We start from the raw sequence: 27346 nt of genomic DNA, 5'->3' as shown, positions 1-27346 counted from the left end.
GGGGCCGCGCCGGGCGGGACGAGCGGGAGATGCGGCCGCGGGCGCTGCGCGGCCTCCTGGCGGGGCTGCTGCTGCTGCTGCTGCTCGCCAGCTGCGGGGAGGCTGCGGCCCAGCGGCCCCGGGACGCTTCCACCGCCTCGCCGAGCCCCACGGAGGCGGCCGGCGGGGCCGCCACGCGGAGCAGCAGCAGCAGCAGCAGCAGCAGCAGCAGCCGCCTGGCCGAGGTGTCGGCGCCGCCCGAGCAGGGCCAGCCCATGACCCAGCGCGCCCTGTCCGTTCTGGTGCTGGCGAGCGCCACTCTCATCGTCTACTTCGTGATCCGGACTGTGCGGTGAGGGCGGGAGCGGGCGGGCGGCTGGGGGAAACTCGGGCAGGAGCGCTGGGGAGCTCCCGGTGCCGCCTCCCCCGTGTAGGCGGGAAGGAGCTCGGTGGGGCTTGGGTAGGAGCGCAATAGTGCTGGGCCTTTCCGACCCCCTCCTGTGCTCCCCAAGTGGCCTTCGTCCATCGGCCCACCTGAATTTAATTTTGTACTTTCTCCAGCAGGTTGTGACCTGTTTGCAAATTTCTGACCCGCTAAGCTGCCGAATTTGTGCCTCTCCCCGTCTTTCTCAGTAAACATCTTTCTTTTATGGTTTCTTGCACAGTAAACTTACCTATTTTGTACTTTTTTATGGAAAGGGCCTTTAAAAAGCTTGCACTACCAGCCAACTGCCTTTATGTTTCTCATACAGTTAAGTACACCATTTGTGACCGTATTTTTTTGTCTTTGTAGTTTTACTTGTCTCTGTCGTGTTTTAACTTGGAACTCTTCCAGGCAAGGCCCAAATGTGTGCTTATGCATAAAGCACATTAATTATGCAGCCAGTTCTCTATGTACTTTTCATTGTAGTTAATTATGCTGGTGATTATTGTGCCTGGTATTTGCATCACTTATTCCAGAAAGGCAGTCGAAAGGTGGTGTGTGGCATGTACAAGCATATACAGTTAACTGGGGTATTGTGATTGCTCCATAGCTCTTACAGGTCATTCTTGAGAAGCCTTCAGTCTTATTTTTGTGTAGGATGCATATCTTGTTATCATATCTTAAAAGGAAACGTCATAATCTTTTTTTAAGGGAGTAGGAGTAGACAAGAGCACTTCTCAGTGTTAGTGTTTCTCCTAACAGGAGCCCATTGGATTTGGAGGTGTGAGTAAATAAAAGCCTGTCATTGCAGGAGCTGAAGAGAAAAACTCTCATCTACTGCCATTATTTTCTGGATGAGTGGTAATTCCTTGACATTCTGGTTTTGGCAATAGGAAGTTGGCAGTTCTGCATTTGAAACTGTGGTACTGTCTTCTAGGTGCCACCATAAACAGGAAGGTTAAGCCTCACATTATTTTGTAATTCTGCTGCATCTTGCTTTTGAAATTAGGAGTAGATAAAGTGCGTGTTTTTTAATTTGAACTTGTAGCTGAAAAATTTTTGCAACAGTTATATAAGAAATAGAAGGTCTAAGTACAAACATCTCTGTTTTTTGAAAGGTTTTCTTGGGATGAATACATATGTCTTGCTATCAGATATAAAAACTTCAGGGCTCTTTTGCAACCTTTCAACCAGGTGACCTGCTCAGTGGATGAAGGGAAGACAGTGGATGTAGTTTTTGTGGATTTTAGTAAGGTTTTAGATACTGTCCTTCACGGTACCCTCCTAGACAAGTTGTCAAGCTGTGCAGTGAGCAGGTTCATGGTGTACTGGGTAAAGAGCTGGTGGAATGACAGGGCTCAAAGGGTTGTAATGAAGAGCTGCAGCCAGTCACCAGTGGTGCTCCTCAGAGCTCAGTTCTAGGGCCGATTCCGGTCAATATTTTTATCTGAAGGCTGGAGTTTAATGTGCCATTAGCAAGTTTGCTGATGATACCAAACTGGGAGGTGCAGTTGGCTTTCTCAAGGGATCTGGATGGATTGGAGCATTGGGCAATCACCCGTGGCATGATATTTAATGAGAACAAATGCTAGAGTCTGCAGCTGAAACAGAATAACACTGAACACAAGTATTAATTGGGAGAGGACTAGCTGGAGGGCAGACCTGCAGAAGGATCTGGTAGTGCTGGTTGATGGTCATCTCAGTATCAGTCAACATGGGCAAATTGCGTCCCAGATGCATCACACACAGCACAACAAGCCAGTCAAGAGAGGGTATTGTCCCCCTGTGTTCAATACTGGTGTGACCTTCCACTGACTATTGTGTGCAGTGATGAGCCCCTCAATTTAAGAAGAACAGTAAAGCACTTCAGTATGACCAGAGCAGGGCAACCAAGCTGGTGGATGGGCTGGAAGGCATTTCTTGTGAGGAGCAGCTGAGGACTTTGGGCTTGTCTATTTTGGCGAAAAGAAGGCCTGAGGGTCAACGTTATGGGTCACCAGGGGAGGTATAAATGGGACATCAGGAAGCATTTCTTTACCAATATGGTAGTCAAAGAGCTTCCTAGAGAGAGGGTTGTTTGGACAATATCATAGTACCATCCTTTAATTTTTGGTCAGCCTTGAATTGATCAGGCAGTTGACTAGCTGGTCATTGTAGGTCCTTTCCAACTGAACAATTGTATTCTAAAACAGTCACAGGGTAAAGGATTTTAAGTTAGGTTTTGTTAAAAGTCAGGACACTACTTTAGAGTCATAGCTATGACTGTATGTGAATCTTGCATAAGCATCTCCAGTATTCTTGTAGCTGTAGTCTTTTGACTAATTGGTATATAGAGAAAGTTTTGTGTCACAAGGGATTAGTTTATCCTTTTTTCAAAAGGATTTGTTTGAATCTAGAAATCTGTGCCAGCTTTGTGATGTTTTTTTTTTTGCATTATCTCCAATCTGAACATTTACTATGACTGTCTTAGGTTATTTTTGACTCACAGTACCAATTCACGTTCCATATTAACCAATTAAGGAAAAATGTGACCATCAGCATCTGTAAACAGATGGCTCTGCACAATGTTTGCTGATCTGAATTTTGGATCTTAGGCAAGGCTTGTTCCATGTGTGCAGGAGTAGTTCTGAAAAGCCAGATGGAAGAGTTCATTGTGTGGGGGCTCACATGGGATCTGGGCCCGTGCAGCAAAGCCCCAGAAAGTGAGAAAAGCAGATGTAAACTGTCGGTGTGTCTGTGATAAGCACTGTGCCTTAATCTGAAATGTGAGTCACTGCCCTTCCTTCCTTCCTTCCTTCCTTCCTTCCGTTTTGTGAAGCATACAAGGCATTGACTCTACAAGTTCTCTCTTATTCTGAAGTGTAGGTATAAACAGTGTTTTACTTGATATTCATAAAAGACTGCACAAATTATAATAAAAATTTTCAGTGTCACCCATGGCTTGTGTTACACCTTTGCTATAGCTTTGTTTCGTTTCTCTCTGATTTGATCAGCTGTTCTTTACAGATGCATAAAACGCATAGAGAATATGTAACAAGGCAATTTTTTCTCACTGCTAGACCTGCTAGAACTATACATTTGCATGTATTTTTACTTGGCTCTTACATTTAGCTGCCAAGTGCCTGTGTAGGCTTTTTGTATTCAATGCAGTAATTCTGTACAAAACTACAGATGACATTCTTATTGGCCTTAATCATTTCATGTAAACTGTTGACTCTTAAAATTGCCCTCAGAATTTCATAGAGCAGAGTGTTTACACGTCACTTATACATTGTAAGAAACTTATACTAAATATCAATATAGAGGTATTTTAAGGAATAGTTTTCTTAAATTATTGAAGTAGAAAGTAGAGAAATATTCATGTAACTTAAATGTTTTAAAATACCTTTCAGACTCAGAAGGCGAAACAGAAAAACCCGAAGATATGGAGTTTTGGACACAAACATAGAAAACATGGAGCTGACCCCATTAGAGCAAGATGATGATGATGATGATACAACACTATTTGATGCCAATCATCCTCGAAGGTTAGTATTTAGAACCCAAATGTACTTCTAGCAATAGAAGTGAAGGAGTGTGGGTGATAAGTAGTTTCTTTGAGAAAGCTCACTACTGTGTTTCGTATGCATAGTTGGAGAAGGGATGTCAAGATCACTTGAATTTTAAATGGGCAAGAATTTAGTGGGCAAGAAGATAAGCACCATTTGTCTTCAGCATGTGAATTCCAGTGAAATGGAGAGGAAGGTAGGATATTTTTGTTAACAATACAGTGTCATTATTGAAGCTTATGTTAAAGTCAACAACTAACTTTTACCTTTCTCTTTCCTAGTTTTATTTTTTTTTTCTGTTTTTGAAGCTCCTCAGGTTTTCCTGCGTATTTTCACCTGTGAGTTCTGCTTCAAGCAGCTTTGCTTCATTCTACATTCTCATTGCTAAAGTAGTCAGCAGTTGATGATCTTGAACGAGTTGTTTTACATTTGGTGCTGCTGCACTTAAAGGCTCATATTCTTAGGTCACTCTTTGCAACTACATAGATAGAGGAAAATTTTGTTATATTTCCTTATTGTCTTCAAATTTGGTTTTATTTCCGTATTGTCCTTACACTTAAAGATTATGATCAATTCAAACTTAAATTTACACAATTCAGACTTCAAAGTTTTCCTTTTTGAGTAATTGCCACCACACTGCACATATGAAGATAGAGTAAAAAAAGTTGATAGTATTTTCATAGTGAGGACTACTGTCAGGTACCAGAAGATATAAATGATGAATTCTGCCAGTCACAGCAAGTAGTTGAATCACGCTGTTTAATGTTAGACTGAATAAGTCTCAAGCAGAACAATTCAACAGGTGCAATACACGGTGTCTCAAATGAATTAGAAGTATTGGTATAGTAAGGTGTTCTGCTGTTTGTCAGGAAATAACATTGGGTGCAGTTCTGGAAACTGAAGTGAAAGGTTCAGTCTCTTTTGTCTCCTTAGGGGGAATCTTTCTGATTAATTTTTTTTCATAAGTCAAAGTCTGTCTTTCTGGTTTTTTTCCACCGCACACTAGAATAAACTAGTTGGAATATCTACACTTAGCGTTCCTCTGTATTACAGAATCATGTGGCTCTTATAGTTATCCCATGTTACTAGTCTTGCTCCAGTATAATTGTCACACTGTATCCAGGAATTCCCTCAATGTCTTCCTTAAATCTCTTAACTTCTGTTGTAATTCAGCATACTGACTAGACTTTGAGGTATTTGATGGCCAGTTAACATGATATTCTTTATAAATGTTTATTTGCAGGAGTATCAAGTATATTGTTTAGTAGGAAGTACCATCATAATAATAGTGTCATCATTAACAAATAGTATTGTACAATTACAATTTTCAGAGCAGATTTCTGATCTTTCTTTTTTTTCCTTGTACTTTTCTAAACACTTCAGTCTGAGGGAGAGAAAAAATTCATTTGAGTATTTAATTGTAGAAGTATCTAAACTGTTGTTTCAATATCGCTGAGAAAGTATGTGCTTAAATTATCAAAGTCCTTATTTTGATACTGGGAACTTGAGAAAAAAGTTGAGCTTCAGTTATGTTTAGTCAAGACTGTGAATATACTCTGTTTCTGTATATTGAGATCTTGTGGTGTTCTCCTTTATGGGGAGAAGCTCTTAAAATGATAAGAGTTACTTTTTATTTTGAAACTGTTCATGTGCAGCAGGAAAGCAATGCTTAACAATGTGAATTCACTCCACAAATCTCTGTAGAACAGCTTGATAAAGTGCTGTCCAAATTTTGCAAGGCAAGGGCATTGCTGGGAGGAAAGTTTGAAAGAGAGAGTACTTGAATTTTTTTTTTTTAACCTTAGTTGAAGGTACTTTTTAAAGTTAATTCATTTCCCCTTGTTTCAACTAAGTCTTTCGCATCTGCATTGAAGCTTAGTAATCAGTCTTCGTGTCACTGCTTAAGTAAGAATGACCAAAGGCAGTACAAAATATGTAAATAATCAAAGAGTCGCTGAGGACAACTTGATGAAAATGATACTCAGATATTCTCAGGAGATGTTGTTACACTTTGTCCTGACGTTTGCAGTAATTCAGAGAAAGGATTGGTTGGGGTTTTTTAAGGTAGCATAAATATATAGTCAAGCTTGGAGCAACTGATTAGAGAACAACAAAGAGAGGCCCTTAGTGATTTTTGGATTTAGTGCTTTGTTGAGTAAAGAACAGTTGCACTTTTGCCTAACTTATCATCAACAATTTACTTATTCAGTGCATAAATTTCTTTTCCTCATAACTCATAATAGAAGGCACTAAAAAACTGTTGCAGGAAATTCTAATCTACATGTTCGTATAAATTTGTTATTGACATCAAATTATAGATGTCTTTTTTTTTTATTTCTTTATGACCTGTATGTGGTATCCACTCTGCTTTCATTTTTCTTGATTGAAACAATCAGGCTTTTTTTAAGGTGATGGTCTACAGCACAGTATGCATATGTTAGAAATTCCTATAGGCTAGTTCTGGGCTAGCTGATAAGTTTATATGACCTTTCCAAGACTAGGCAGAGAAACTGGCTTCTGTCCTAAAATCACCGTAGTAGTGTACCGGTGTCCAGATACAGTTTTCTCCAGTATTTTCTTTCAGAGATGTATGAAAAAAAAGTCCCCAGTGCCCCCTGTTGTAACACAGGTGCAGTTTAAGGGTACTCCCACTGTTACCATCACCATGCCCCTAATCTCTCTGCTGCTGCAGTTTGGGGCAGTTTACCTGAGCAGGATGTTTTAGTCGTTTTGTTCAGTAGCATACTATTAAATGTCCAAGTTGGAAATTCTAAACCTTGGTTTCTCACAATACAGCTTTACATACATGTTAACTGAGGTACGGTGTACTCATATCACGTCTTTGTTTTTCAAAGTTATATCACACTAGTTGTTTACAACCCTCATTAAATGACTTCACACAGAAACTACTTGCTTCACGCTGCAAGGCGCAAGGAAAAGCACTTACTCTGTTTTTGTTACCAAAGTTTCAGTAGGAACTCGGGAGCCTTGGAAGTTCAAAAATACATTCACCGTGGTAAATCCCTTTTTATTTTCATCAATGAGCTATCTCTCTTTTTGGAAGGTTTAAATGAATGCAGTTTTGTGGCACTTTGCTTCACAGTCCTATGGTAACTAAGAGCTTTTGCAGGCAAATTTAATAATAAAATGTCTTGTCTCTCTTGGTTCTTTCATAATGTTTAATCTTCAAAAATGTAGGCTAAATTTCCCCTTGAAACAGGGCATTTCAGATTAATGCATCTGTTTCTTCTGTTGTAGAGAAGTACGTGCCTTTCAGTGAAAGAACTTAATCTTAGAACCAGAGAAGGAGACTGCTTCATGGGAGAAATAAGAAGCAAGAGGGTATGCAAGTGTGGGGGGGCTAATTTAATTTGTGTATATTATGGCATCCTTAATTTCTTGCAATAAGTAATGTACCAATTTGTTGTACCTTTTTGTATATAGAGGATTCTAAATGTATAGCCTATGGGGAGAGAGTGCTAACTGCACTAAAATAAAAGCCTATTTGGAAGGGAGATTACTGGTAAAACAGGGTTTTTTTGCTTGTTACAAATCTTGTATGCCATTAATTGTGGTATACACTTTTTTCCTACAGTAATCTGGAATGTTAATTTTATTTTTTTTCTGATATTAAATTGTAAGTAAATATAGCCACTGTGGACTCCTCAGAATTGTTAGAACTTAATTTTAATTGGGGAGATGCTTTACTGTTTACAAATAAAAAACCAAACTACTGCCTTCTGTGTTGAGACTTTTTTTAAACTGAATTAATATGTTTTGTGTGAACTTCAGTGAACAAATAAAGAAAAGTTTACAGTGTTCGTAGCATTTAGCGTGATACTTCAACACTATACATTTTAAAAGATATTAATATAATAATGTAAAACATAGTATTGCAACATCTTGCTGTTAAGACTGCTGATTACAACTGTTGAGTCAGGGGTTTTTTTTGTGAGATCACCTGTGGTGAAGCAGAGATAAGCCTTTGGTAAAATACTAAATATTATGTAACTCTAAACTGGACTCTTAATATATAAGCCATTTGAAAGACTTGGGTCTCAAAAGACACAGTGTGACTGCAGTGCTTCATAGTTTTAGAAAAGACTGCTGTTTACTATAGATGTTTTGTTTCATGGTACTGTTGCTGAAGTTGTTCCAAATTTTAAACTGTTAAACCCCTGCAAAATTGACCTGGTTCTGTGGTGAGATTTTTGTGTGATTTTTTTTTTTTTTATGTGGTTTTTCTCTGTGCACAGTTGCTCATCACTCAGTGACTTGCACTCTGTTTAGCTTACATCTTGAAACATTCTTATTGTAAGACATGATAAAACAAGGAGATTTCTTAAAGATTTCTTAAAGATATTATCAGGGTGAATGGATAAGTTCAAGATTTTATTAAGAGATACAGAGGAGGTTCTTTAATCCTGAAATCTTTTGAAAGTGATTCCCTGCTTTCCTCAATTGGAAGAATATAAACCAAAAGGTTTATGTTTTTGTCATAAGCCCTTTGGATGCTCATGACAGTATGCTTTGCACAAAATGCAATATGTGTAATGTTTTGTGAATGATCTGGACACAGGAATTAGATGTACATTAAGTAAATTCACTGGCAATACTAAACTGTTAGGAGCTGTGGACTCCCTTAAGGTTAGAGAGATCTTGCAGAGAGATCTGAAAAGACTACAGGGCAGGATGATCACCAGACACATGTAGTTTAACAAAGATTAAGTGTTGCATTCTCCACCTGGGATGTGGTAATAATACATACAAACTGGGGGACAAGAGGCTGGAGAGCAACGCTGCAGAAAGACATCTGGGCATTTGAGTTAATGGCAAGTTGAATCTGAGTCAGCAGTGCCCTGGCAGCCAGGAGGGCCAGCCGTGTCCTGGGGGGCATCAAGCACGGTATTGCCAACTGGTCAAGGGAGGAGATTGTCCCGCTCTGCTGTGTTTTGAGCAGTATGTCCAGAGAAAGATGAAAGGTCTCACAGGCAAGACTTAGAAGAAGTAGCTGAGGTGACTTGGTTTGTTCAGCTTGGAGAAGAGAAGACAGCAAGCAAGAGTGGCAGCAGAGTGGGAGGTGCTGATTTCCTCTCTCTGGTGACCAATGATAGTTCATTAGGGAAGGGAATGAAGGCGAAATTCAGATTGGACATAGGGCATAACCCAAAAGTTAGCCAGAGATCCTTTTGATATTTATTTATATCAAATTAGGTAACGAGCACTTTGTTTATTGATTTCCCTAAGCTTCACTCTGTTTAGTAGAAACAAAGATTCATTCATAACAGCTTCAGAAAACCTGACCCGTAAAGACGGAGGATGAAATAGTGCAACATTCTCACCCAAGCTTTTCATTGTTCATGTTTTAAAGAATAGTCAGTGTCAGTTCTGACAACTATCTGACTGGATCATGCATTGTACAGAGAATTACTCATTTCTAACAAACAACTCTTTATTTCTTCCACAACTTTTTCTTAAAAAAAATCTGGAAAGAAACCTTATAAGTAAGATAAATGGTATTTATGAGGAATCTGTATGAAAATCCTAGTTTTAGGGGGTTTAAACTTGCACAGACTTCTGCAAGAGATCACTTTATTCAAAGGTCTGTATGCCACAAATGTTTTATAACTTGGGAGATTCCACAGGGACAGTGCAATATATTTACACTGATCTTACTCCTTGAACCCACCTTAGCCACTGTCCAAAAAGAGATTTGTGACTATGTGGATTTCTATTCAGATCAAATACAGTTAACTCTGATAGAGTCCAAAGGCCCCTCATCTTTTTAAACACAGAAAACATAGTTTTATGGCGATTTCTACTGAATCAAAGTAGAAAAATATATATCAACATTATTGTGGTGTTTCTGAAAGTTCTGGTAGGTTGTGAAATCAAAGTTTAACTATCCTTTCTAGCAGATTGATTTTTAATTTTGTTTTTCCTGGTATGAAATCTACATCTTGTTTTTAGTCATTTTAAGCCTATTACACTTAAGCTACAGTGAATGATAGAAAGTGCTTTGTTCTGTTACAGATCTACCACTTCTTTCAAGATCATTATATTTCATCTTTGTCTTGTCTAAGCAAAGCATGCTCAATTTCTTTCCTCACAAGTTACTATAATTGACAAGCTTACTTAGTATTCTTTCCAGTCCTGGGTCCAAGTAGTTTATGAAGATGTCAAAGAGCACTAGGCTTAAAAAGGAGCCCTGCAGAACCCCACTAGTGATCAGTCACTATGGCTGTGACTATGATGTGACCCCATTCACTTGTAACCCTTTGTGCCCGACCTGTGAACCCCAGTTCCTTACCCACCACATGATGTGTTTATCCTGGTGTGTGCTGGACATTTTGTCCAGAAGGATATTGTGAGAGACAGTATCAAAAGCTTTACTATAACAGATGATTAAATCAACTGGCTTCTCTTGATCGCTGAGATGGGGAACCTTGTCATGAAAGGAAATCAAGTTTGTCCAGCAGGACTTTCACCTCATGAACCTGTGCCAGCTGTGATGGATGACTGTGTTGTCCTTCAGGTGTTTTTCAATAGTTCACAGAATAATCCTCTCCTTAATTTTGCCAGGCACTGAAGTGAGACTGATAGGCCTGTAGTTACCAGGGTCATCCCTCTTGCCCTTCGTGAAAACTGGGACATTGCCAGCTTTCAGTCAACTGACACCTTCTGTGATTCTGTGTTTCTGTGATTATATGGTGATGAAAACATGTACACAGGTTGTTGCAGCTCTCATAGCTTCAGCCTTGAGATGTATAAATCGTTTCCCTTCCTCCCCTACCCATTTAAAAGATAAGTTACCATATTTTCAATTTATAACTGTTATTGATTTAGAGCCTTAGATTTTGTAGCAGCTTCAGAACCATTCAGTACTAGACAGTAAATGCAGAAAATAGGGTTCTAAATTAAATATGAATAACTACACATCTGCTTTATATCTGTGAGCAGAATGGACAGTCTAGAGCTTGTTCAGTCTAAGCTAGGACACAACAGCATTCATTTTCCCAGAGGTCTTGTAAGATCAGGGCTCATTTGCCTGAGCAGCTGTGGTGCCTCTGGCTCCAGTGTTACCTGTTTTCCACTGACAGAATATGAAATATCTGAGTACCAGTGTGCAATATTGATTTAACGAAAGTATTCATAGTCTTTTGGATATAAATAGAAGAGAGTGGTTAGGATTTTAATTGATTACATTGGCAACTCTACCATTCTGGAAGAAAAATGCTTAAATTCACTTGTGTTGATGTAAATTTCAAGAAAAAGAAAGCTGAAGTAGGATATATGAAAATCTTGTTAATTATAAAATATATTGTTGTTTATTCTGCTATTTGAATATAAACTCTTTTGTCTTTGGTGCAGATATATCTGTTCTTAGTACCTATGGAATGGAAATATTCTCCTCAGTTTTTAACACTGTAGATATTGTTCTGCCCATTTACAGGCCTAGATATAAATAAGAAACAAAATTGTAATTTTTAAAATTTTAAATTAAAATAAAAACTCCCATGTTAGATTCAGTTTTGTCTTATTTCTAAAATCATAAAAGGACAAAGTTATCATTAAAAAAGGCAGGTTGCAAAGTTTTGGGTTTGAGTTTTGGGTTTTTAGCTGGGTAATGTTGCAGCTGTCACTGTTCTGTCACTTCAGCTGTGCTTTTGAGTGCAAAGTGTTAATAGTCACTGTAGTAAAGTACCTATACTCAACACCCCTTACGCCAAAGTGTTAGACTTGCCTTGAATATGACATTTCAGAGCAAAATCCCGATGAAACATTTAGGATTTTCTTTTGTTTAATTTCTCACAGCAAACCCAAGTTTATTTTTGGGTAGCATATGTGCCATTCTCCAGTAAGCAAAACACGAGAAGGCAACTGTGGATATCTCTTATTTAGCAAAGTTAAATCTGCAGCTTCTTAAAATTGTTTCTAGTTAAATGGCAAGGGTAATAATAGTTTAATAGTTTCAGAATTCAATTTGAATATTTTGTTCAGAGAATATTTAAAGTCTCAGACTGACAGTGGTCTACAGCCTTGTTATGTAGAGGAAGCAATATGAATTCCTTTATGCTTCAGAGCAAAGTTGCAACTGACAGTGGAAGGAAGAGAGCACATGTTTTGTACAAGCTTAGCCCTTGACCAACAAGACCATTTTGGGTTGTTAACGTACTATAATGACCACTGTTGCATGTGCCAACAATGTCCTTTGCACACTTCAAAATCATATCTTCTTGACATCAATCCTAGAAATATTTATGGCAGACTTGTGAGGTACTCTGTGACAATGCATTGAAACATAACATGCCCTTAAAAAATTCTGCAGCAAGGCCTCTGAGGTGTACATATGTCTCTTTACTCCCTAGCTAGCAATCAGAAATCTAGTACCTAAGTTGTTATTTAATCTCAGTAAGAGGTCATAGAGATGAAATATGTGTGCTATAAGAACTTTACTAGCATGGCAAAGTAATATTTTCTAATTAGTTGTACTGTCTTGAAGTTTATGAAATAAAATACTGACTCCTGCAAGACTTTCACAGGAGTGTTGGTGGTTGTGGGAAGAAGATGACAGTTTCTCTCTCCTAATGCAGAAATATAGGAGAGTTAATGTTCAGCCTGTATTGGCCTAAATCAGAGAAGTGGTATTTTGTTACCAACAACAGCAAAACCAAAAGGGGTCACAAGCTTTTATCCTAAGGATATTTCTGAATAATGTCACTGTTAATTTGGCACAGTTGTGTGACAGAAGGTATCCTGTCATCACTGACAGAGCATCCATCCACTTATTTTACCCACCAAAGCCAAGTGCCCACCTTGTTGGGATTGCTACCAAATAGTAAAATGTTCTTTCCGGAATATACTACCTAACACTCTTCTACTGACTCCTTGGCTAAGCTGGCTGGTAGTCCAACCCTCTTATTTCTTTAACTGTTGTCAGTCAGCATGGACTTCTCTTCAGCAGCAGCTGCCAAACTGAACTCTAATCAGCCAGGCTTCCTCTTCCTTACCAGTCAGGCACTCAAGAAACATGTTTGATTTAGGATTCTTAGTGGGTTTTTTCTCAAGTAACTTCCCAAGTGGGCCCCTCCAGCCATGCAGTGAAGGTACTGTGAAGAAGGACTGATTGACAAAGCAGGCAAGCTCTGTGAGCTGATCCTATTAACGCAAGAAGGCACTGCCCTTCACTGAACAGCTGTCAATGGAACATGAATGAAGTGCTGTCAACATATTTCTTCACTTTTTATTGTGAATTTATGTACACTTTGGGCACTTGATGAAGCAACAAAGTAGTTGCATGTTACAACATATGAGTTTTCTGTCTTGGAAAGGTCATCATTTCCTCTCTGTGACATGTAAATACTGTCTTTTATGTTACGTGTTCTTCTGTTAGCTTCTTGAGAAAGAAAGGCTGGGTCCACATAACTTGAAAGATAATTAAATGGGATGGAGTGATGTGAAATGTTAAGAGGCCTTTGAGGAGCCATGAAATAAATGGAAAGATGAACCTTGCATAGGTATCATTCAGAGGTGATGTCTGCCTTCCTGTTTCAACAAATCCGCTCTTTTCCATTGTTTAATAAGTGCTGACAATGAGACATATCCTTCCTATGAGATGCTCTCCTGAGGATCATTGTCCAGAAACAAAGGGAACCTGCAAGATACCAGCTTGGATGATTTACTATTTCTCTTGTGAATTATAAAGTATGCAGCAGATCATGATCATCCTGCCAGTGCAGACGGCAAATCTGGTGTGTAGGGGATGCCTGAAGGCCCAGTTCATGGTTACGTGGCAGAAGTTAAGGATCCACTATTTCCAGTAGCTTTGATGATTGGAATTGGAGTAATCTTAGCCACTGGAGCAACAGGGGTAAGGCAGTCCTGCTGACAGTGTTGTAGTTGATGCCCCATGTTTGGAATAGGTGCCAGCTTATTGCGTGAGATAACTGCTTGAGATCTTCATTGCGTCTATGTCAGCTCTGCAGTACGGAACTGCTGTGCGGCTCATCCCTTGGAGATTAGTGTTACCTGCTCCAGGATTGCAACCAAAGCCCAGAAAATGGAGTTCACTGAGTTGAACACACCACCAGCTCAAAAACTGGCTCAGGAGTGTAACCTCCTGCACCCAGAAATTTATGGCTAAAGAAGTTGCAGGGATCAGCCTGTATACCTATAATTTTTTAACTATGGTGGATGTAGACTCAGAAACTGCCAACTCAAAACTACTCAGCAGCTTACTCTTTTTTTTAATTCCCTGACCAAGTTGTTGCAGACTCTTCTGTGCTTTACTAGATATCTTTTGAAGTCCTACTTGGTAAAAGCTCTGTCTCAGCTACCTCCACCTTGTCAGTCACAGGTTGGTGCACCATACTGGCTCAGTGAGGTTTGTGTGGACATTGAAGGTAAAGGTCAGGCAGAGCTTAAAAAAACATATCATAGATGAGAGAGAAGCTGATGAGTTGGTAGTGAGAAGAGGCCCAGAACAGTCTTGCCAAACTTAGAGCAAATCTTGTAATTTTTGCTTTAAATCATGCCTTCTTCATGTCTTAAATCTTGATTTAGTGATCCCTCTGTGGTTTATTAGTGTAGGTATGAGTGAAGATATATTGAAATCCTGCCATATGGGAATGTTGTATGCATATAGATGAAACTGTGTAGCCTAAATAAACCCTTTGAACTAAAGTGGCAGGCTGACCTAGACATAGTCACTCAGGCATGTGCAAACAGGACAGTTGTATAAGTCATATCTTGTATTTGTGACAGATTTTTTTTTTAAGGTGAATGCATCTTTGTAACCAAGCGCCTTCTATATATAGATGTCAGCTCAGACAAGTGGCAGATAATATTTTCATTTCAAATATAGTATTGATGTGAAAAAGCAATGATGGCTATGTCTCATTACAATGTATTTAATTCCCTCTTGAGCTCTATTTGAAATAGATTCTTCTAGTTCTCAATACGGTGTACTAAGAGAAGATACAGTTTATTAACAAGCTGTGTGCATATTTAACTCCAGAATAACTGCTCTACTCACATCTCTGCCTTGCAATGCTCTTGAAGCATTTCAAATAGCAGTAATGAAATTCCAGTTTGTTTGGAAAAATCAGGTAACTATACCAGGCTACTGCAAAGCTGTTCCCTGTGTAAAGTATGCAGACAGACACCATACCTTGTTTATGTCAATAAATTATGTGTTGCTTAGTAGAACTAAGTGAAACTTGACAGACCATAATGTTCTGTCTTACTCTGAAGTAGATATATTTAAATTAGTCATATGAAGTACTTGGAAATGACTTTCACATGAAGAACTTGCGAAGCACTTTGATTGCACTTGTTCCTCAACAGGTACTCGGAAGGTTATATGCTTCAGTGTGCCAAAAAGAGGAACTCTCATTCAAGTTAAAATTTGCAATTACGTATTTAATGGCAGGGTGCACTATCAAAAATTCAGCTACATGATGTGTTAAACATTATTTTTTGCTTTATATTGAAGTAAAAATTTGATCAGGTTTCGCTAGACAATCAAATTCTGTGATATCTTCAAAAATAAATGAATTTAATTTCCTCGAAGATTCTTGTTTGATATGAGTCTGTGTTTAAGACAGATGGAAATCTGTACATGAATTCTGTTTTATGAATTGAACATGAATTGAACATGAAATCTGTACATTACATCTGTACATGTAATGTCTGTTTCAAGTAATCTTTATTGTTACCTTAAGGGGTTTTTTTTGGTCTTCTTCCTGATCAGAAGTCTGGTTTTCTTTTTTTTTTTTTTACTGTTTTTCATGTACATAGAGTAACAATGGTCTGGGTTACACACTTTTTTTTTTAATCTTAAATCTAAACTTTTTCAATATTGTAGTTGATCGCTTAGTTGAGAACTGATCATGAATATTTATATAGGGAGTATTTCAAACAGAAGTTCTCTGACACTTGTTAGGTTCTGTCACATCACATTGCATAGAAAGCACTTAAAATAGCTGAAGTTACAATACAAAATCAAGTGCTTAAATGTTGGAAAGTATCATTCAGATTTTCTGAGCAACCTTATTTTAGTTCTTGTCTATAAACAAAATGATATTATCAATATTGCTGACTGTATCTCATTTTTCCCCCCACAGGACTCTCCTTGCTTACTGCTGGGTGAAGAAAATAAAGACTTTAATTGTACTGTTTTCTTCACACATTGGCATGACTTAGGCCGTATTCTGAATTCCAATGTTTTTCTATATAAAGAGCAACTACTTTTCTCTTGGCTTTTTTCCAAGACACCCATGCTAATTGTGTCTTAGGCCTTCAAATGAATAAAACACCAGAAGTCCTTATTCCCATTTTGTAGTTAGGTTACTGAGACTGTGAGAGACTAAAATGTTACTGATTTCAGTAAGTTTTCCTCAGTTAGAATAGCTAGAAATTATTTTCTAGGGTGTTGAAGCATTTCACATGTTCTGAGCATGTGTTATTTTTTTCATTTTCATGTTGTAAGAACTTGTACAGATCAGAGCCAGAATCTTCTTTTGATTGACCAGCAAATGAGAACTACATAGCGAAGGACAAACTGGACAAATTTTGAGTTAAAACATGTGTTTAACATCACCTGGAAACTCAGTGGCAGAATTTGGGCTGGAATCAGTTTCTGTAGAGCATTGTTCAGTTTTGTTTCCTTTTCTTTTTCCTTTTAGTCTTGAAATAAAACACATAGATCCTTTATCATCATGTATCCCTGGTTCATTCGCTGATTGTACTCCATCTGGTGTGCTGAATGAAGCAGGGTCTTTTGTGAAGAATACTTTCTGATTATGTAATTAAGGGCTGTATTGCAGTGCACATGCAGAAGGGGGCAACTTTCTTCTGCTATGATTAAAGAAAAGTTGTTTGTCTTTTGAGAACTGAGCTAGTAATCAGGAGGAAAAAATAGGAGAATGAACTTAAGAACTGTTAAATTAAACTTGCAGTTGTTTTGGAAGGGGGATAATTTATTAAATATTTTTTTGAAGGAAAAGGGATTTCTTTGAGGATAGGGGTATGAGATGATGTGTTCAAGGAATAAAAACAGTCTTTTGAGTACATTTCCTACAGGTTTCGATTTACTTCATTGTCTAAGAGAAGCTAATTCTGAATTTATTTGCTTTGAATAACCTGTTACAAATCTGGATCTGTGAAATGCATAAATTATCTAGAATTCAATAGTAATTTCTTGAGGCTGACAGCAGGAATTTAGTGGTTGGCAGACCAAAAGGTTGAAGGAACCATTTATCTGCAGTTGTAAATTTTAAATTCTCTCTGAGGATATGCTTTACTTCTTCTTGTAGTAGATACATGTCAACAGTCTGTCTTGCTGTGTTACAGCTATGTGCTCTGCTTGCTTCCTTCCCAACCATTAGTATTTGGTTTGCTTACAAATAAATGTGACAGACCAAGAGCTTAGAAACTAAGTAAATGAAGCAGACAAGAAAATAGACAGGAAGAAGCAGCGTCTTCAGTTTATGGCTACAAGATGTAGAGTCCACTACCAACTGCCACAAACTTTGCATCAGGTAGGGCAAATCATGAATTATTTGCTAGTCTAAACTCTTCTGATCTTCCACTCAAGAAAAGTGAGAGCAGAAGTTTTCCTTTTATTTTTTTTTTGTAATGAAGGAAGAATAAAAGAATGTAAAAACTTCATTTAAGGGTCAGTTTTAAGTAACATATCTTTTCTGAATTAGGGAAAGATGCGTCCCATCTTACTGTGTAATACAAATTAGATGGTTGGGCTTGGTCTTCCTCTGCTGAAGTAGATTCTATTGAACGTATGTCTAACAAGTGTAGTTATACATAGATAAGAAATGAAATATGACAATAAGAAAGGTTTATTTTTATTCTGAGTGAGGAATAACTTTCTCATTAATGCCTAAAAAACTAACTAACAGGAAGTTTATTAATGGTAGATTCCAGAGGAGACTGCTGAGCCTACCCACATCTGTACAACACTTGGCCTGAGTTAAAAGTCAAGTTATGGGACCAGGTGGTAACCAGGGGGAAATAGCTTCAACATACCAGTCCTGCCCCCCAACTGCCAGTGTCTGGGGCAAAAACAAGGAGAAATCAATGCACTGGATTCCCATTTGCATGTATGAGTGTAATGCTTGTTGGTCATACTGGCTCGAATGTGAACACAGACACAACACTTTAGTGGGACTGAGCCAGAGTGGCTGCAAGTGAGAAGAGCTTGCAACAAACCGAGAGGTGGCATTAGACTTCCAGCACTCAGGGGTCCTGAAAACACTTTGGATTCCTAAGCTGCAGAAGATACAACCAAACTCAGTTACTTTCAGCTCTGCTTGTCTTTTAGGCCACATCATCATCGTGGCTAGGCTTCGCGAACGAAGATTTGGGAGGCGTTGAGCAGCAGCATTTAGAAACAGCAGGAAGAAATAGTGGATAGCCAAGAATTAAAATCACTAGTGACTTAATCCTCCTGAAAGGAAGTTGATCTCTGAAAAGGGATTTGTGTACAGAAGTCCACTTTTCAGATCAACGAAAGTTTGTGAGATAATTACAATGCATGTTTACTAAAACTTGGTTTAAGTCATTTCAGTGTTTAACAACTTGTGTTTGTTGTTTCGTATTCAAGGTTTCCTTGGCTAAGTCTTCCTTCCTTTCCTTTAGTTAAACATGATTTAATTCTCCAGGGGAATAAACATTTTTTTCCCCTCATATTAAAAATTATTCCTTGATTTCCTGTTATTCTGATGTGTAATAGCACATAAATTTTAGGGATTGTCCTTAGTAATTTCCTTGGCCACAGGGTGTCAGCACTAAGCATCAAGCCCAGAGCGCTCTGTTTCAAGGAGTTCACCAGGACCTGGGGGGGAGGAATGAGGAGCACCAAACCCTCCAAAGAGCCCCAGATGCAACGGTAGGGCTCCCAATAGCTCCTTCTACTGTTCAGAGACACAGTTCTCAACCTGAGTGTAAATTCTGATTTCAAGTTTGTTAACAAATGGAGTTTCTGACAGATGGCTACAACTTGACATTGATGCACAAAACCAATTATAATGTTAACTTTTGCTGAAAGCGGCATGAAATATTCAGGTGAAAGGACTTTATTTTCAAGCTGCTAAGGGCAGAATCAAGTAGAATGCAGGACTACCTTCCAGTAGAACATTAGAACTAGGAGAATGAGTTTTCCAAATTCACACCAGAATTTGCTATATAGCAGAGAATAAGTAGATACTAGAAGTAAGTCACCATATATTTTAGGTATGAAGGATGAGGAGAACAATAATTTTCATTACACTTAGCTAAGATAGATTTTACTTACAGAATTATATTGACCGATGTATTAAAATCATAGGATCATAGAACGGCTCAGGTTGGAAGGGACCCTCAAGATCACCTGTTCTAGCCCCCTGCCATAGACAGGGACGCCTTTCACTAGACCAGGTTGCTCCAAGCCCCCTCCAGCCTTGCTTTGAACACTTCCAAGGATGGGGCATCCACAGCTTCTCTGAGCAACCTGTGCCAGTGCCTCACCACCCTCACAGTCAAGAATTTCTTCCCAATATCTAATCTAAACCGACTCTCTGTCAGCTTGAAGCCATTGCCCCTTTTCCTGTCACTACACGCTCTTGTAAAAAGTTCCTCTCTATTTGTCTTGTGGGCTTCCTTCAGGTACTGGAAGGCCACAATTAGGTCACCCCAAAGTCTTCTCTTTTACAGGCTGAACAATCTCAGTTCTCTCAGCCTTTGCTAATAGGAGAGGTGCTCGATCCCTCTGATCATCTAGGTGACCCTCCTCTGGACTTACTCCATGTTCTTCCTGTGCTGGGGACTCCAGGGCTGGAGGCAGTACTGCAGGTGTACTTGGGTATTTATATACTTGACTACTCAAAGTATTCTTGAGTAAACATTGTGAGTGTAATACTCAATGTATTTCAAGTATAGTTATTTTGAAATTATGACTAAAACTAACTACTCCATGACTTAAACAGTAAATGTGTAGATATTTGTCAGTAATGGGCTCAGTTATAAGAGGTTTGTTAGCACTAAAATCTGACGTGATGCCCTTTTTCCAGCTGATGGGCAGGCATGGCTGAATCTTGTCATAACAGAGTTATAAGTTACTGTAAGTAATGCAGTAGTCTGTCCTTCATTCTACCTTCTTTTCAACCTGTTAAACCTTACTTCATATTGTAACAATGGGTCTTTAATCAATCTATTTATTCATCCAGACTGCATATGAAAAACACCCAACAATGTGATTATTGTGTTTGTGAAACAAATTAAGAGAACTATGTAAAATTCAACAGACCATGTGTCAGAAACGTGGCCTTGAAGTTAAATATTTTTCACTGTTTGCTGCTTTAAAAAAGCTTTTTATTCACATGTTATAATTCTTTACTGTGTGAAAATGCTTTTTTTTAATAAATATCACCAGTATTTTTTAAGACTAGAATATGTTGTATTGATTTCTTTTGTTTGGACTGTGATAGTAAACTCAATTTCTGGAAATAGTGTTGTAGGTGCTTTCTCATCATTCATTCATTTATGCCAAAGAAGAGAAAAATGGATGCAAAGAACTAAAATGAAATTAATCTTGTTGACATCCTAGATCAGGCTAGAAAAGTTAGAATCAAGTTTCAGTTGGGATCATGATGAGATTAGGCCTTCTGTAGCCTTATTTTTTTAAGACAGAAAGAAACTTACATGCAGTATTTTAGCATCTGTGATTTTACATCTCAAAAGAAAGTTTTTACAGTCAAAATTGTGGAGTACATATTTTTAAAGTCCTTCTGAGTAGTGCCCAAGTCTGAATGACCGCATCATTGTATTTAGATTCTAGTAGTGCACTCTGCACTCCTATTTAAAAATATCCACCCTTATCTTTTAAATAATATGCTAGTGTTTATAATTTCACAATTCTTTGCAATCTAAGTTCTTTGTTGAAACTTCCTTCATTTTTTGTTTACTCTGGTTAGGTACATGTTTAAAAACTCTCTGTTTCTTTACCAAAGTCTTTCTTTTACAATTGGAAGACCTCAAGTAACCAATACATTTTTTAGTCAGGACAAATACCTTCCAGTTCTTTTGCAATTGCTTGCAGTTAGTTTGTTTACCTGATCTCCTACACGTCTTCTTGTGTGAACTGCTTTTATAAGTTCAGTACTGCTGCTTTTGTAAAAGTTTGTAGAAGTTTACTAAGTGATGGGTACTGGTGGTTGTGCAACCCAAGACAGAGGTAGGAATTCACTGAGGAAAATAGTAATTAATAAATTAAATACCTTGAATACAGCTAGTTCTCTATACAACTAGTGTACACTAGTATTCTTACTTAGTGTGCAAGTTAATATATGCTATTATTTTAATTCAGGAAGTTAGCAATTATTTTAATGTGCTTGGTTATATTTGACACCAGAATAGAATTTCTAAACATATCATTCTGATATGCAGATGATAACTACTTCTGTTACTACTCTGTAAACTGCAAATGAAAGAACTTTTGATTGTTTGTAAAGAGAAATACAACTAAACTCTCAGAAAAAGGTAGGAAATAGAATCTGATGTATCATAGAATCACAGAATATCTTGAGTTGGAAATGACCCATAAGGATTGTTGAGTGCAATTCCCTGCACTTCACAGGATTACCTAAAACTGACCCATATGACCAAGTGCTGTGACCACTTCCCTGGGAAGCCTGTTCTAGTGACCGACCACTGTCTCAGTCGACCTTTTCCTAATGTCCAATCTGAACCTCCCCGGATGCAGCTTCATTCCCTTTCCTCATGTCCTGTCACTAGTCACCAGAGAGATCAGTGCCTGCCCCTCCAATTCCTGCCCTGAGCAAGCTGTAGATTCCTATCAAGTCACCCTCGACGTTCTCTTCCCCAAGCCAGGAAGGGTCAAGGTAACAAAATGAAGGGACAAGAAAATAAAAATTAAATTAGCATAGCAGTATCATTGATTGCACACTGCATTTTTTGTCCAGCATTTTGAGTTTCATGACTGCTTTGAACTCTGCCTGTTTCTTCTTCGCAGTGACATTCATTGTTAATCCATTTCTAAACTGCGATTTCTTCTCTCTTATCTCCTCACTTCTCAGCATTTAGCTGGTCTTCAGCTCCTTGTACTCCTTAATCACTCTTTCCCCCTGTGGATTCTTGACTGCCCTTCATGATCCTAAGCTAACATCTAAATGGGATATAAATGAGTAAACCCTGGGAAGCAGGTATTTTTCAGGCTCTAAAATTACTATTTCATACCCAGTGTTGAAATAGTACCTTTGTCCTCAAATAGACTACACTAATGACTATGATCATATGATTCATACATCCTTTTAAACCTCTTTAATTTTGGCCTCTCTATCCATAGGAAATATGGTTAGACTGTTTCTTGAGTACATAGAAGACACAGTTTTACCTGAATCTAGGGGAAACTTTGGAAATTTTGAAATTCTGTGGGACTCTTACCAATTTTTGGTTTTTTACTGGTATATGAAGCATAGGTGTAGCTGCACTTTAATGTCTTCCTTTCTGACTACAGAGTAAATCAGGATAAAACAATGAGGGCAGGAGACAGGAAGTGACAGCTTGGGTAGAGAAAATCAAAGTTCTCAGATCTTTCAGTACCCTTGGAGGTAGAATCCAGAGACGAAGGAGGCCGGGGAAGTGCCACGATGAAAGATTTAGTGGAAGAGGGCAGCCCTATGTCTATAAAAATGGAAGGGGAAAATTGGAAATCAAGATTAAAGGAAAGATCATCATAGCTGCTTAAATTTTGTTATATGAAATGCAATGTGTTCGGTGTCCAAGGGAAAAACAAAGCAGGTAAGGAGTCCTGTAGACAGTGCGTGCTGTGAATTCTGATACCAGATGTAGAACAGTCATTTTCCATCTCATTGGTTCCCATAAGATCCCTTCCTTAATGCAAGAAGATTTTCCCAGGTGCATCACTGCTGACACCACCCTTCCTAATGGATTTCAGACAGGATCCAGGTGCTGCAAATGAGAGGTTGGCTATGTTATCCTTTGCGATAAAGAAAAAGACCCAAGTCATTTTGTGATTCTATGATTCCGAGTTGCAAGAAACACCAGTACTTAGGTCAGCTCCTTCTCTCAGGAGAAGAGTATCAATTTTGTGACACATGTAGTCCTCTGAAAGAGAAATTTCCAAAGAGAAGTCTCTTATATCTCAGGCCATTGGCAGCTGTCTAAAATGAAGTTGTTGCTGGTTTAGGAAAAAAGTAATGCCAGCCATGAGTAAGCCTCACATGCTTCTGTGCAATAAACATACCCTCACTGGTTGGGTATTTACAGAGTATTTCACAGTAATTGCAGCAGTGTGTTGGTTCAATGTGCTTCTATGCAGGTGAACAGTTTTTAAATAGAGCAGCTGAATTCTTTGGATCTTTATAAGAATATTAAGGATTTTAGCTGGAATTTTTATTCCTAACTGTCAGCAAGGTCACAAGCTGTCTGTATGTTCTTCGTACAGATTTAGAAATATGGAAACTGTCTCAAGTGTGAATGTGTCATGCCAAAGTCACTGAATCTTTCCATGTTAATGTATTTGTTCTATTATCAAGTCAGGAGGAATGGAATAAGGGATCTATGCTTAGAGATTGTTGAAAGTCCACACAAGTTATTGTGTACAGTTTCAAAGGAAATTACAGTGCTTACATGGAATGAAGGTATTTGGCTATGAACACATTTTCAGAATATTTAAGTTAGTAAGTTTCAGAACCTGATACTTATCACTCATATCCTGTAGCTTTTAAAATATCACGGGCTCAAACCAATATTATATTAAATATTCTCTAGAAATGTTGTTACCTCCTAGGACTTACCTGAATGTGCCATGTTCCTGATGGCCACTGAGACAGTTCAGATCAGTTAATAGTCTTATAGTCTCCAGACAATTTTAAGCCATAGTTCAGGAATTAGTATGGGTCAGAACAGTATGGTTGTGTTTCAAACAGATGTTTTGCGTGTATCAAATTTTTGTATGAAGAAAAAAAATATTACTCTGATGGAAGATAAATATTCAATCAATGGAGACATTTGTCAAAATATTTCAATGTAGGGAGCACTATGGAGGATCCAAGTGTCAGAAATCAGTACCCATCACTACAGACTAATAGTATGAGTTTGGAAATGTTGCTAGCCAAAAATATAACCTGTTGAAGCTAAAATATTACGTAGAAAATTGTTTATTTCAGCAAAAAATGTTTTCTGTTTTTATAAATGTTTTATACCTCTTATTTTCTTTGCAAGCAAAAATATAACTCTTTTTTCCAATTCCTGATATGAAACAAAATTTCCAGTGTCAAATAGGCATTTGCCCTTCCATTTCAGGTCTTAATTACATTTGAAATTTGATTTGAAATATTGAGCCAAATATTCAACTGTTCTTAAAGTAACGATATGTTAAATTTCAGTCAGTTTTGAAAAATAAATTTAGAGCATATTGGCATCTGCAAAATGCCTATCTTTTTCAATTTTGTCCTAATTTGAAAGAACAACAATTCTTGTAGTACTAGAAATTCCTAAAGAGCAAAACACCCTTGTATAACCTGGACAACAATTTTATTTCCCCCAAGCTCCACAAGTCTGTTTCTTTTCCATGAAGTATAAGCCTAGAGGAGGTTTTCATGACATTCAATTGCTAAAGGCAAGTCTGAGGTTTTGATTGCACAAGCTTGATCCTCTGATTCCAATAAACCTAGACATTGTTTGGCTCTACATAGCTGAAACTAGACTTTAAGAAAATCTTCATTCCTATTTACGCACTTAAATAGCTGATAGATTTTGAGAAAAAATCAACTCTTATTGTGATACTGATGGTCAAATTTTTAAGAGAGAACTGAGGTAGAGGTTTAACAAACATGTCTGTCTGTAGTAAAAGAACTTTCTATTAAAACCAATTATAGTTGCTTTTGTTACAAAAACCTAGCTATAGACCTATTCATAGATAGCCGTGAAGGAGTTTAAACAGGCTCCCAGATGAAAAATTAATCATTAACCATAAAATACTAAAATAGAGCTGAATAAGCAACTAAAATACGTGCTTGGCAGCAGAAATATCTGGAACTTTATTGGGTTTTTTTCACTTCTCTTTCTCTTTGCTGCATCTGCCTGTGGTGGAAGATGAGGTGACAAAATCATTACAGAAAAACACAGAGCAGAGTAACACACAGGCAAAACAGTTTCCTCCTTTCTCTCCCTCAGTGCTGGCCGCACAGCCACCTCAGCTGTGATCACTGGGCTAGTAATTGAAAAATGAAGGAGCATACAGATGCTGGAAAACCCCGAGGATGGGAAATATGGGTATTGGCATTTCTTCCTCTGGTGTGTGTGCGTTTACATACAGAAAGGGCATACTCTTTCTTATAGTTATGTTTTTTTCCTTTATCCTTGCCCCTATAATTACTTTTGCAGGCAACAAATCACTTCATAACGTATCGTTTATGCTTCCATATTTAGTGGCATTTCCTATGACTTTTGCAGATCCTGCTTAACTCATATTTTTTCACCCATTCTCTTTCCCTCCCTTCATCCCTCAAAATGTACAGCCTTCTTTGATATTAACACAACTCTTCACCTTTCTTAGACAAAGACAATTGCATTATTCTTGAAAATATTTGGCTCTCTGACTGTGCCTTTGTATTGTTTACTCAGCAATATGCACAAAGATTCTGCTGTCATGTTATGTCTGGCACATACATAAACCTGTACAGCAATTACATGAAAAACTTCTTGCAGAAATGTTGAAAAGGTCTGTGTTATGGTTTGTTCAGAGATAGGCAAACTAGAATGCAACTTAGAGGCTGAGAAAGAAAGAGAAATTCCTTCCCTTCTGTGCCAAAAAAAGCTGATTGCATTTATCAGTTCCAGCCTTCCACAAGTCCTTGTATCCTTTGATTTTTTTTTTATTCATCTTTGTCACCCCAGGTTCTCTTACTGAAGCTTGCCAGTGCTCTTCTTGCTCTTTGAATGTCACCTGAAAGTGGTTACTGCTGCCAAAGATTACTGGCAGCAGTGGTTACTGCTGCCAAGTGGTTACTGCTGCTGTCTGGTATTTGAAAATTCAACCCAAGTGATGTTGTTGAGAAAGGTTGATCATACACTGCCTGTGACACAGGCCTATGAGCTACTGATTAAACTCTCTAAAAATGTCAGGTTAGTTTTGCTAGTTCATTGTGCTGATTCTTCAGACTGGCTGTGTTCTGATGAGCTTCTCCCTTTTTTTCTCCTGTCATTTCAGGATGGCACCCTCAGCAAATTCACAGACAACATGAAGCTGAGAGGGAGTATTGATCTGCAGGAGGGCAGGAAGTCTCTGCTGAAGGATTGGACAGGCTGGATCAATGACCTGAGGCCAATTGCATGAGGTTCAACAAGACCAAGTGCCGGGTCCTGCCCTTGGGTCACAACAACCCTGGGCAGTGCTACAGGCTGGGGACAGAGTGGCTGGAAAGCTGCCCAGGGAAAAAGGACCTGGGGGTGCTGGACCAGAGCCAGCTGGACATGAGCCAGCATGTGTCCAGGTGGCCAAGAATGCCAATGGCATCCTACTTGGAGCACAAATAGTATGGCCAGCAGGAAAGGGATTGTTCCCCTGTACTGGGCACTTTTGAGGCCACACCTCAGGTGCTTTGTTAATTTTTAGGCCCCTCCAGGCCAGAAAGACCCTGATGTGCTGGAGCAAGTCCAGAGAAGGCCAGTGGAGCTGGGTAAGGGTCTGAGCACAAGTCTGATGAGGAGCAGGCGAAGGATCTGGGGTTTAGCTTGGAGAAAAGGAGGCTCAGGGGAGACGTCATCACACTATACAACTACCTGACAGGAAGCTGTTGCCAGGTGGATATTGGTCTCCTCTCCCAGGATACAAGTGACAGGATGAGAGAGAGGAAGTGGCCTCAAGTGGCCTCTCTGCACCAGGAAGATTTGGATTGGATATTAGGAGAATTTTTTTCACTGAAAGTGTTGTCGAGCGTTGAATTAAGCTGCCCGGGAAAGTGGTGGAGTCACCATTCCTGGAAGCATTCAAAATATGTGTGGATGCGACACTTGAAGACATGGTTTAATGGTGAGCATGGTGGTGGTGCTGGGTTAATGGTTGGACTTAATGATTTTAAAGGTCTTTTCCAACCTTAACAAATTTATGATTCTATGGTATGGAATAGTTCCACAATAACAGAGGAAAACAGACACTTACTGTTTTAATTGTTAGTCAGGTAGCAGAAATGAAGGTGCCAGGACACAAGTTATTGACAAATAGATCAGAAGAAACGTCCAACATCAGTGGACTGCTGTCTACCCCTATTGCAAAGTCTTTAAGATTGTAGAAGTGAATACAGACTAAACTTTGTCCTGGAATGTGCTCTAATAAATGTTTGTTTTGTCTTGAGGA

General features: G+C 38.5%; 1 protein-coding gene across 4 annotated transcripts; it reads left to right on the top strand.

Annotated features, from left to right (window-relative positions):
• On the top strand, window positions 1-26321 carry FAM174A (family with sequence similarity 174 member A). 4 transcript variants are annotated; one of them, XR_005564433.1, is made up of 4 exons: window positions 1-331; window positions 3796-3930; window positions 4035-4147; window positions 26201-26265. XR_005564433.1 is itself a non-coding variant. In XM_039383672.1 (3 exons), the coding sequence occupies exons 1-3, from the start codon at window positions 30-32 to the stop codon at window positions 26232-26234; spliced, it is 471 nt and encodes a 156-aa protein (XP_039239606.1). In that variant the 5' UTR covers window positions 1-29; the 3' UTR covers window positions 26235-26321. The 4 variants fall into 4 exon arrangements, 2 of the variants coding, with proteins under 2 accessions (XP_039239606.1, XP_039239607.1); XR_005564432.1 differs by lacking the exon at window positions 26201-26265 and adding an exon at window positions 7210-7776; XM_039383672.1 differs by lacking the exon at window positions 4035-4147 and having other exon boundaries at window positions 26201-26321.
• The last annotated feature ends 1025 nt before the right edge of the window (window positions 26322-27346 follow it).

Source organism: Pipra filicauda, unplaced genomic scaffold (assembly GCF_003945595.2).
Source record: "Pipra filicauda isolate LSUMZ 115617 unplaced genomic scaffold, ASM394559v2 scaffold31_size4109673_pilon, whole genome shotgun sequence".
NCBI classification, from domain to species: Eukaryota; Metazoa; Chordata; class Aves; order Passeriformes; family Pipridae; genus Pipra; species Pipra filicauda.
This window is presented reverse-complemented; position numbering and strand designations above follow the sequence as displayed.

Bases quoted from the DNA above. Each gene is read 5' to 3' on its own strand.
- FAM174A (XM_039383672.1), top strand. From the start codon at position 30: ATGCGGCCGCGGGCGCTGCGCGGCCTCCTGGCGGGGCTGCTGCTGCTG. The intron at 332-3,795 runs GTGAGGGCGGGA...AATACCTTTCAG, and splicing joins TTCGTGATCCGGACTGTGCG to ACTCAGAAGGCGAAACAGAA. The intron at 3,931-26,200 runs GTTAGTATTTAG...CTGTCATTTCAG, and splicing joins GATGCCAATCATCCTCGAAG to GATGGCACCCTCAGCAAATT.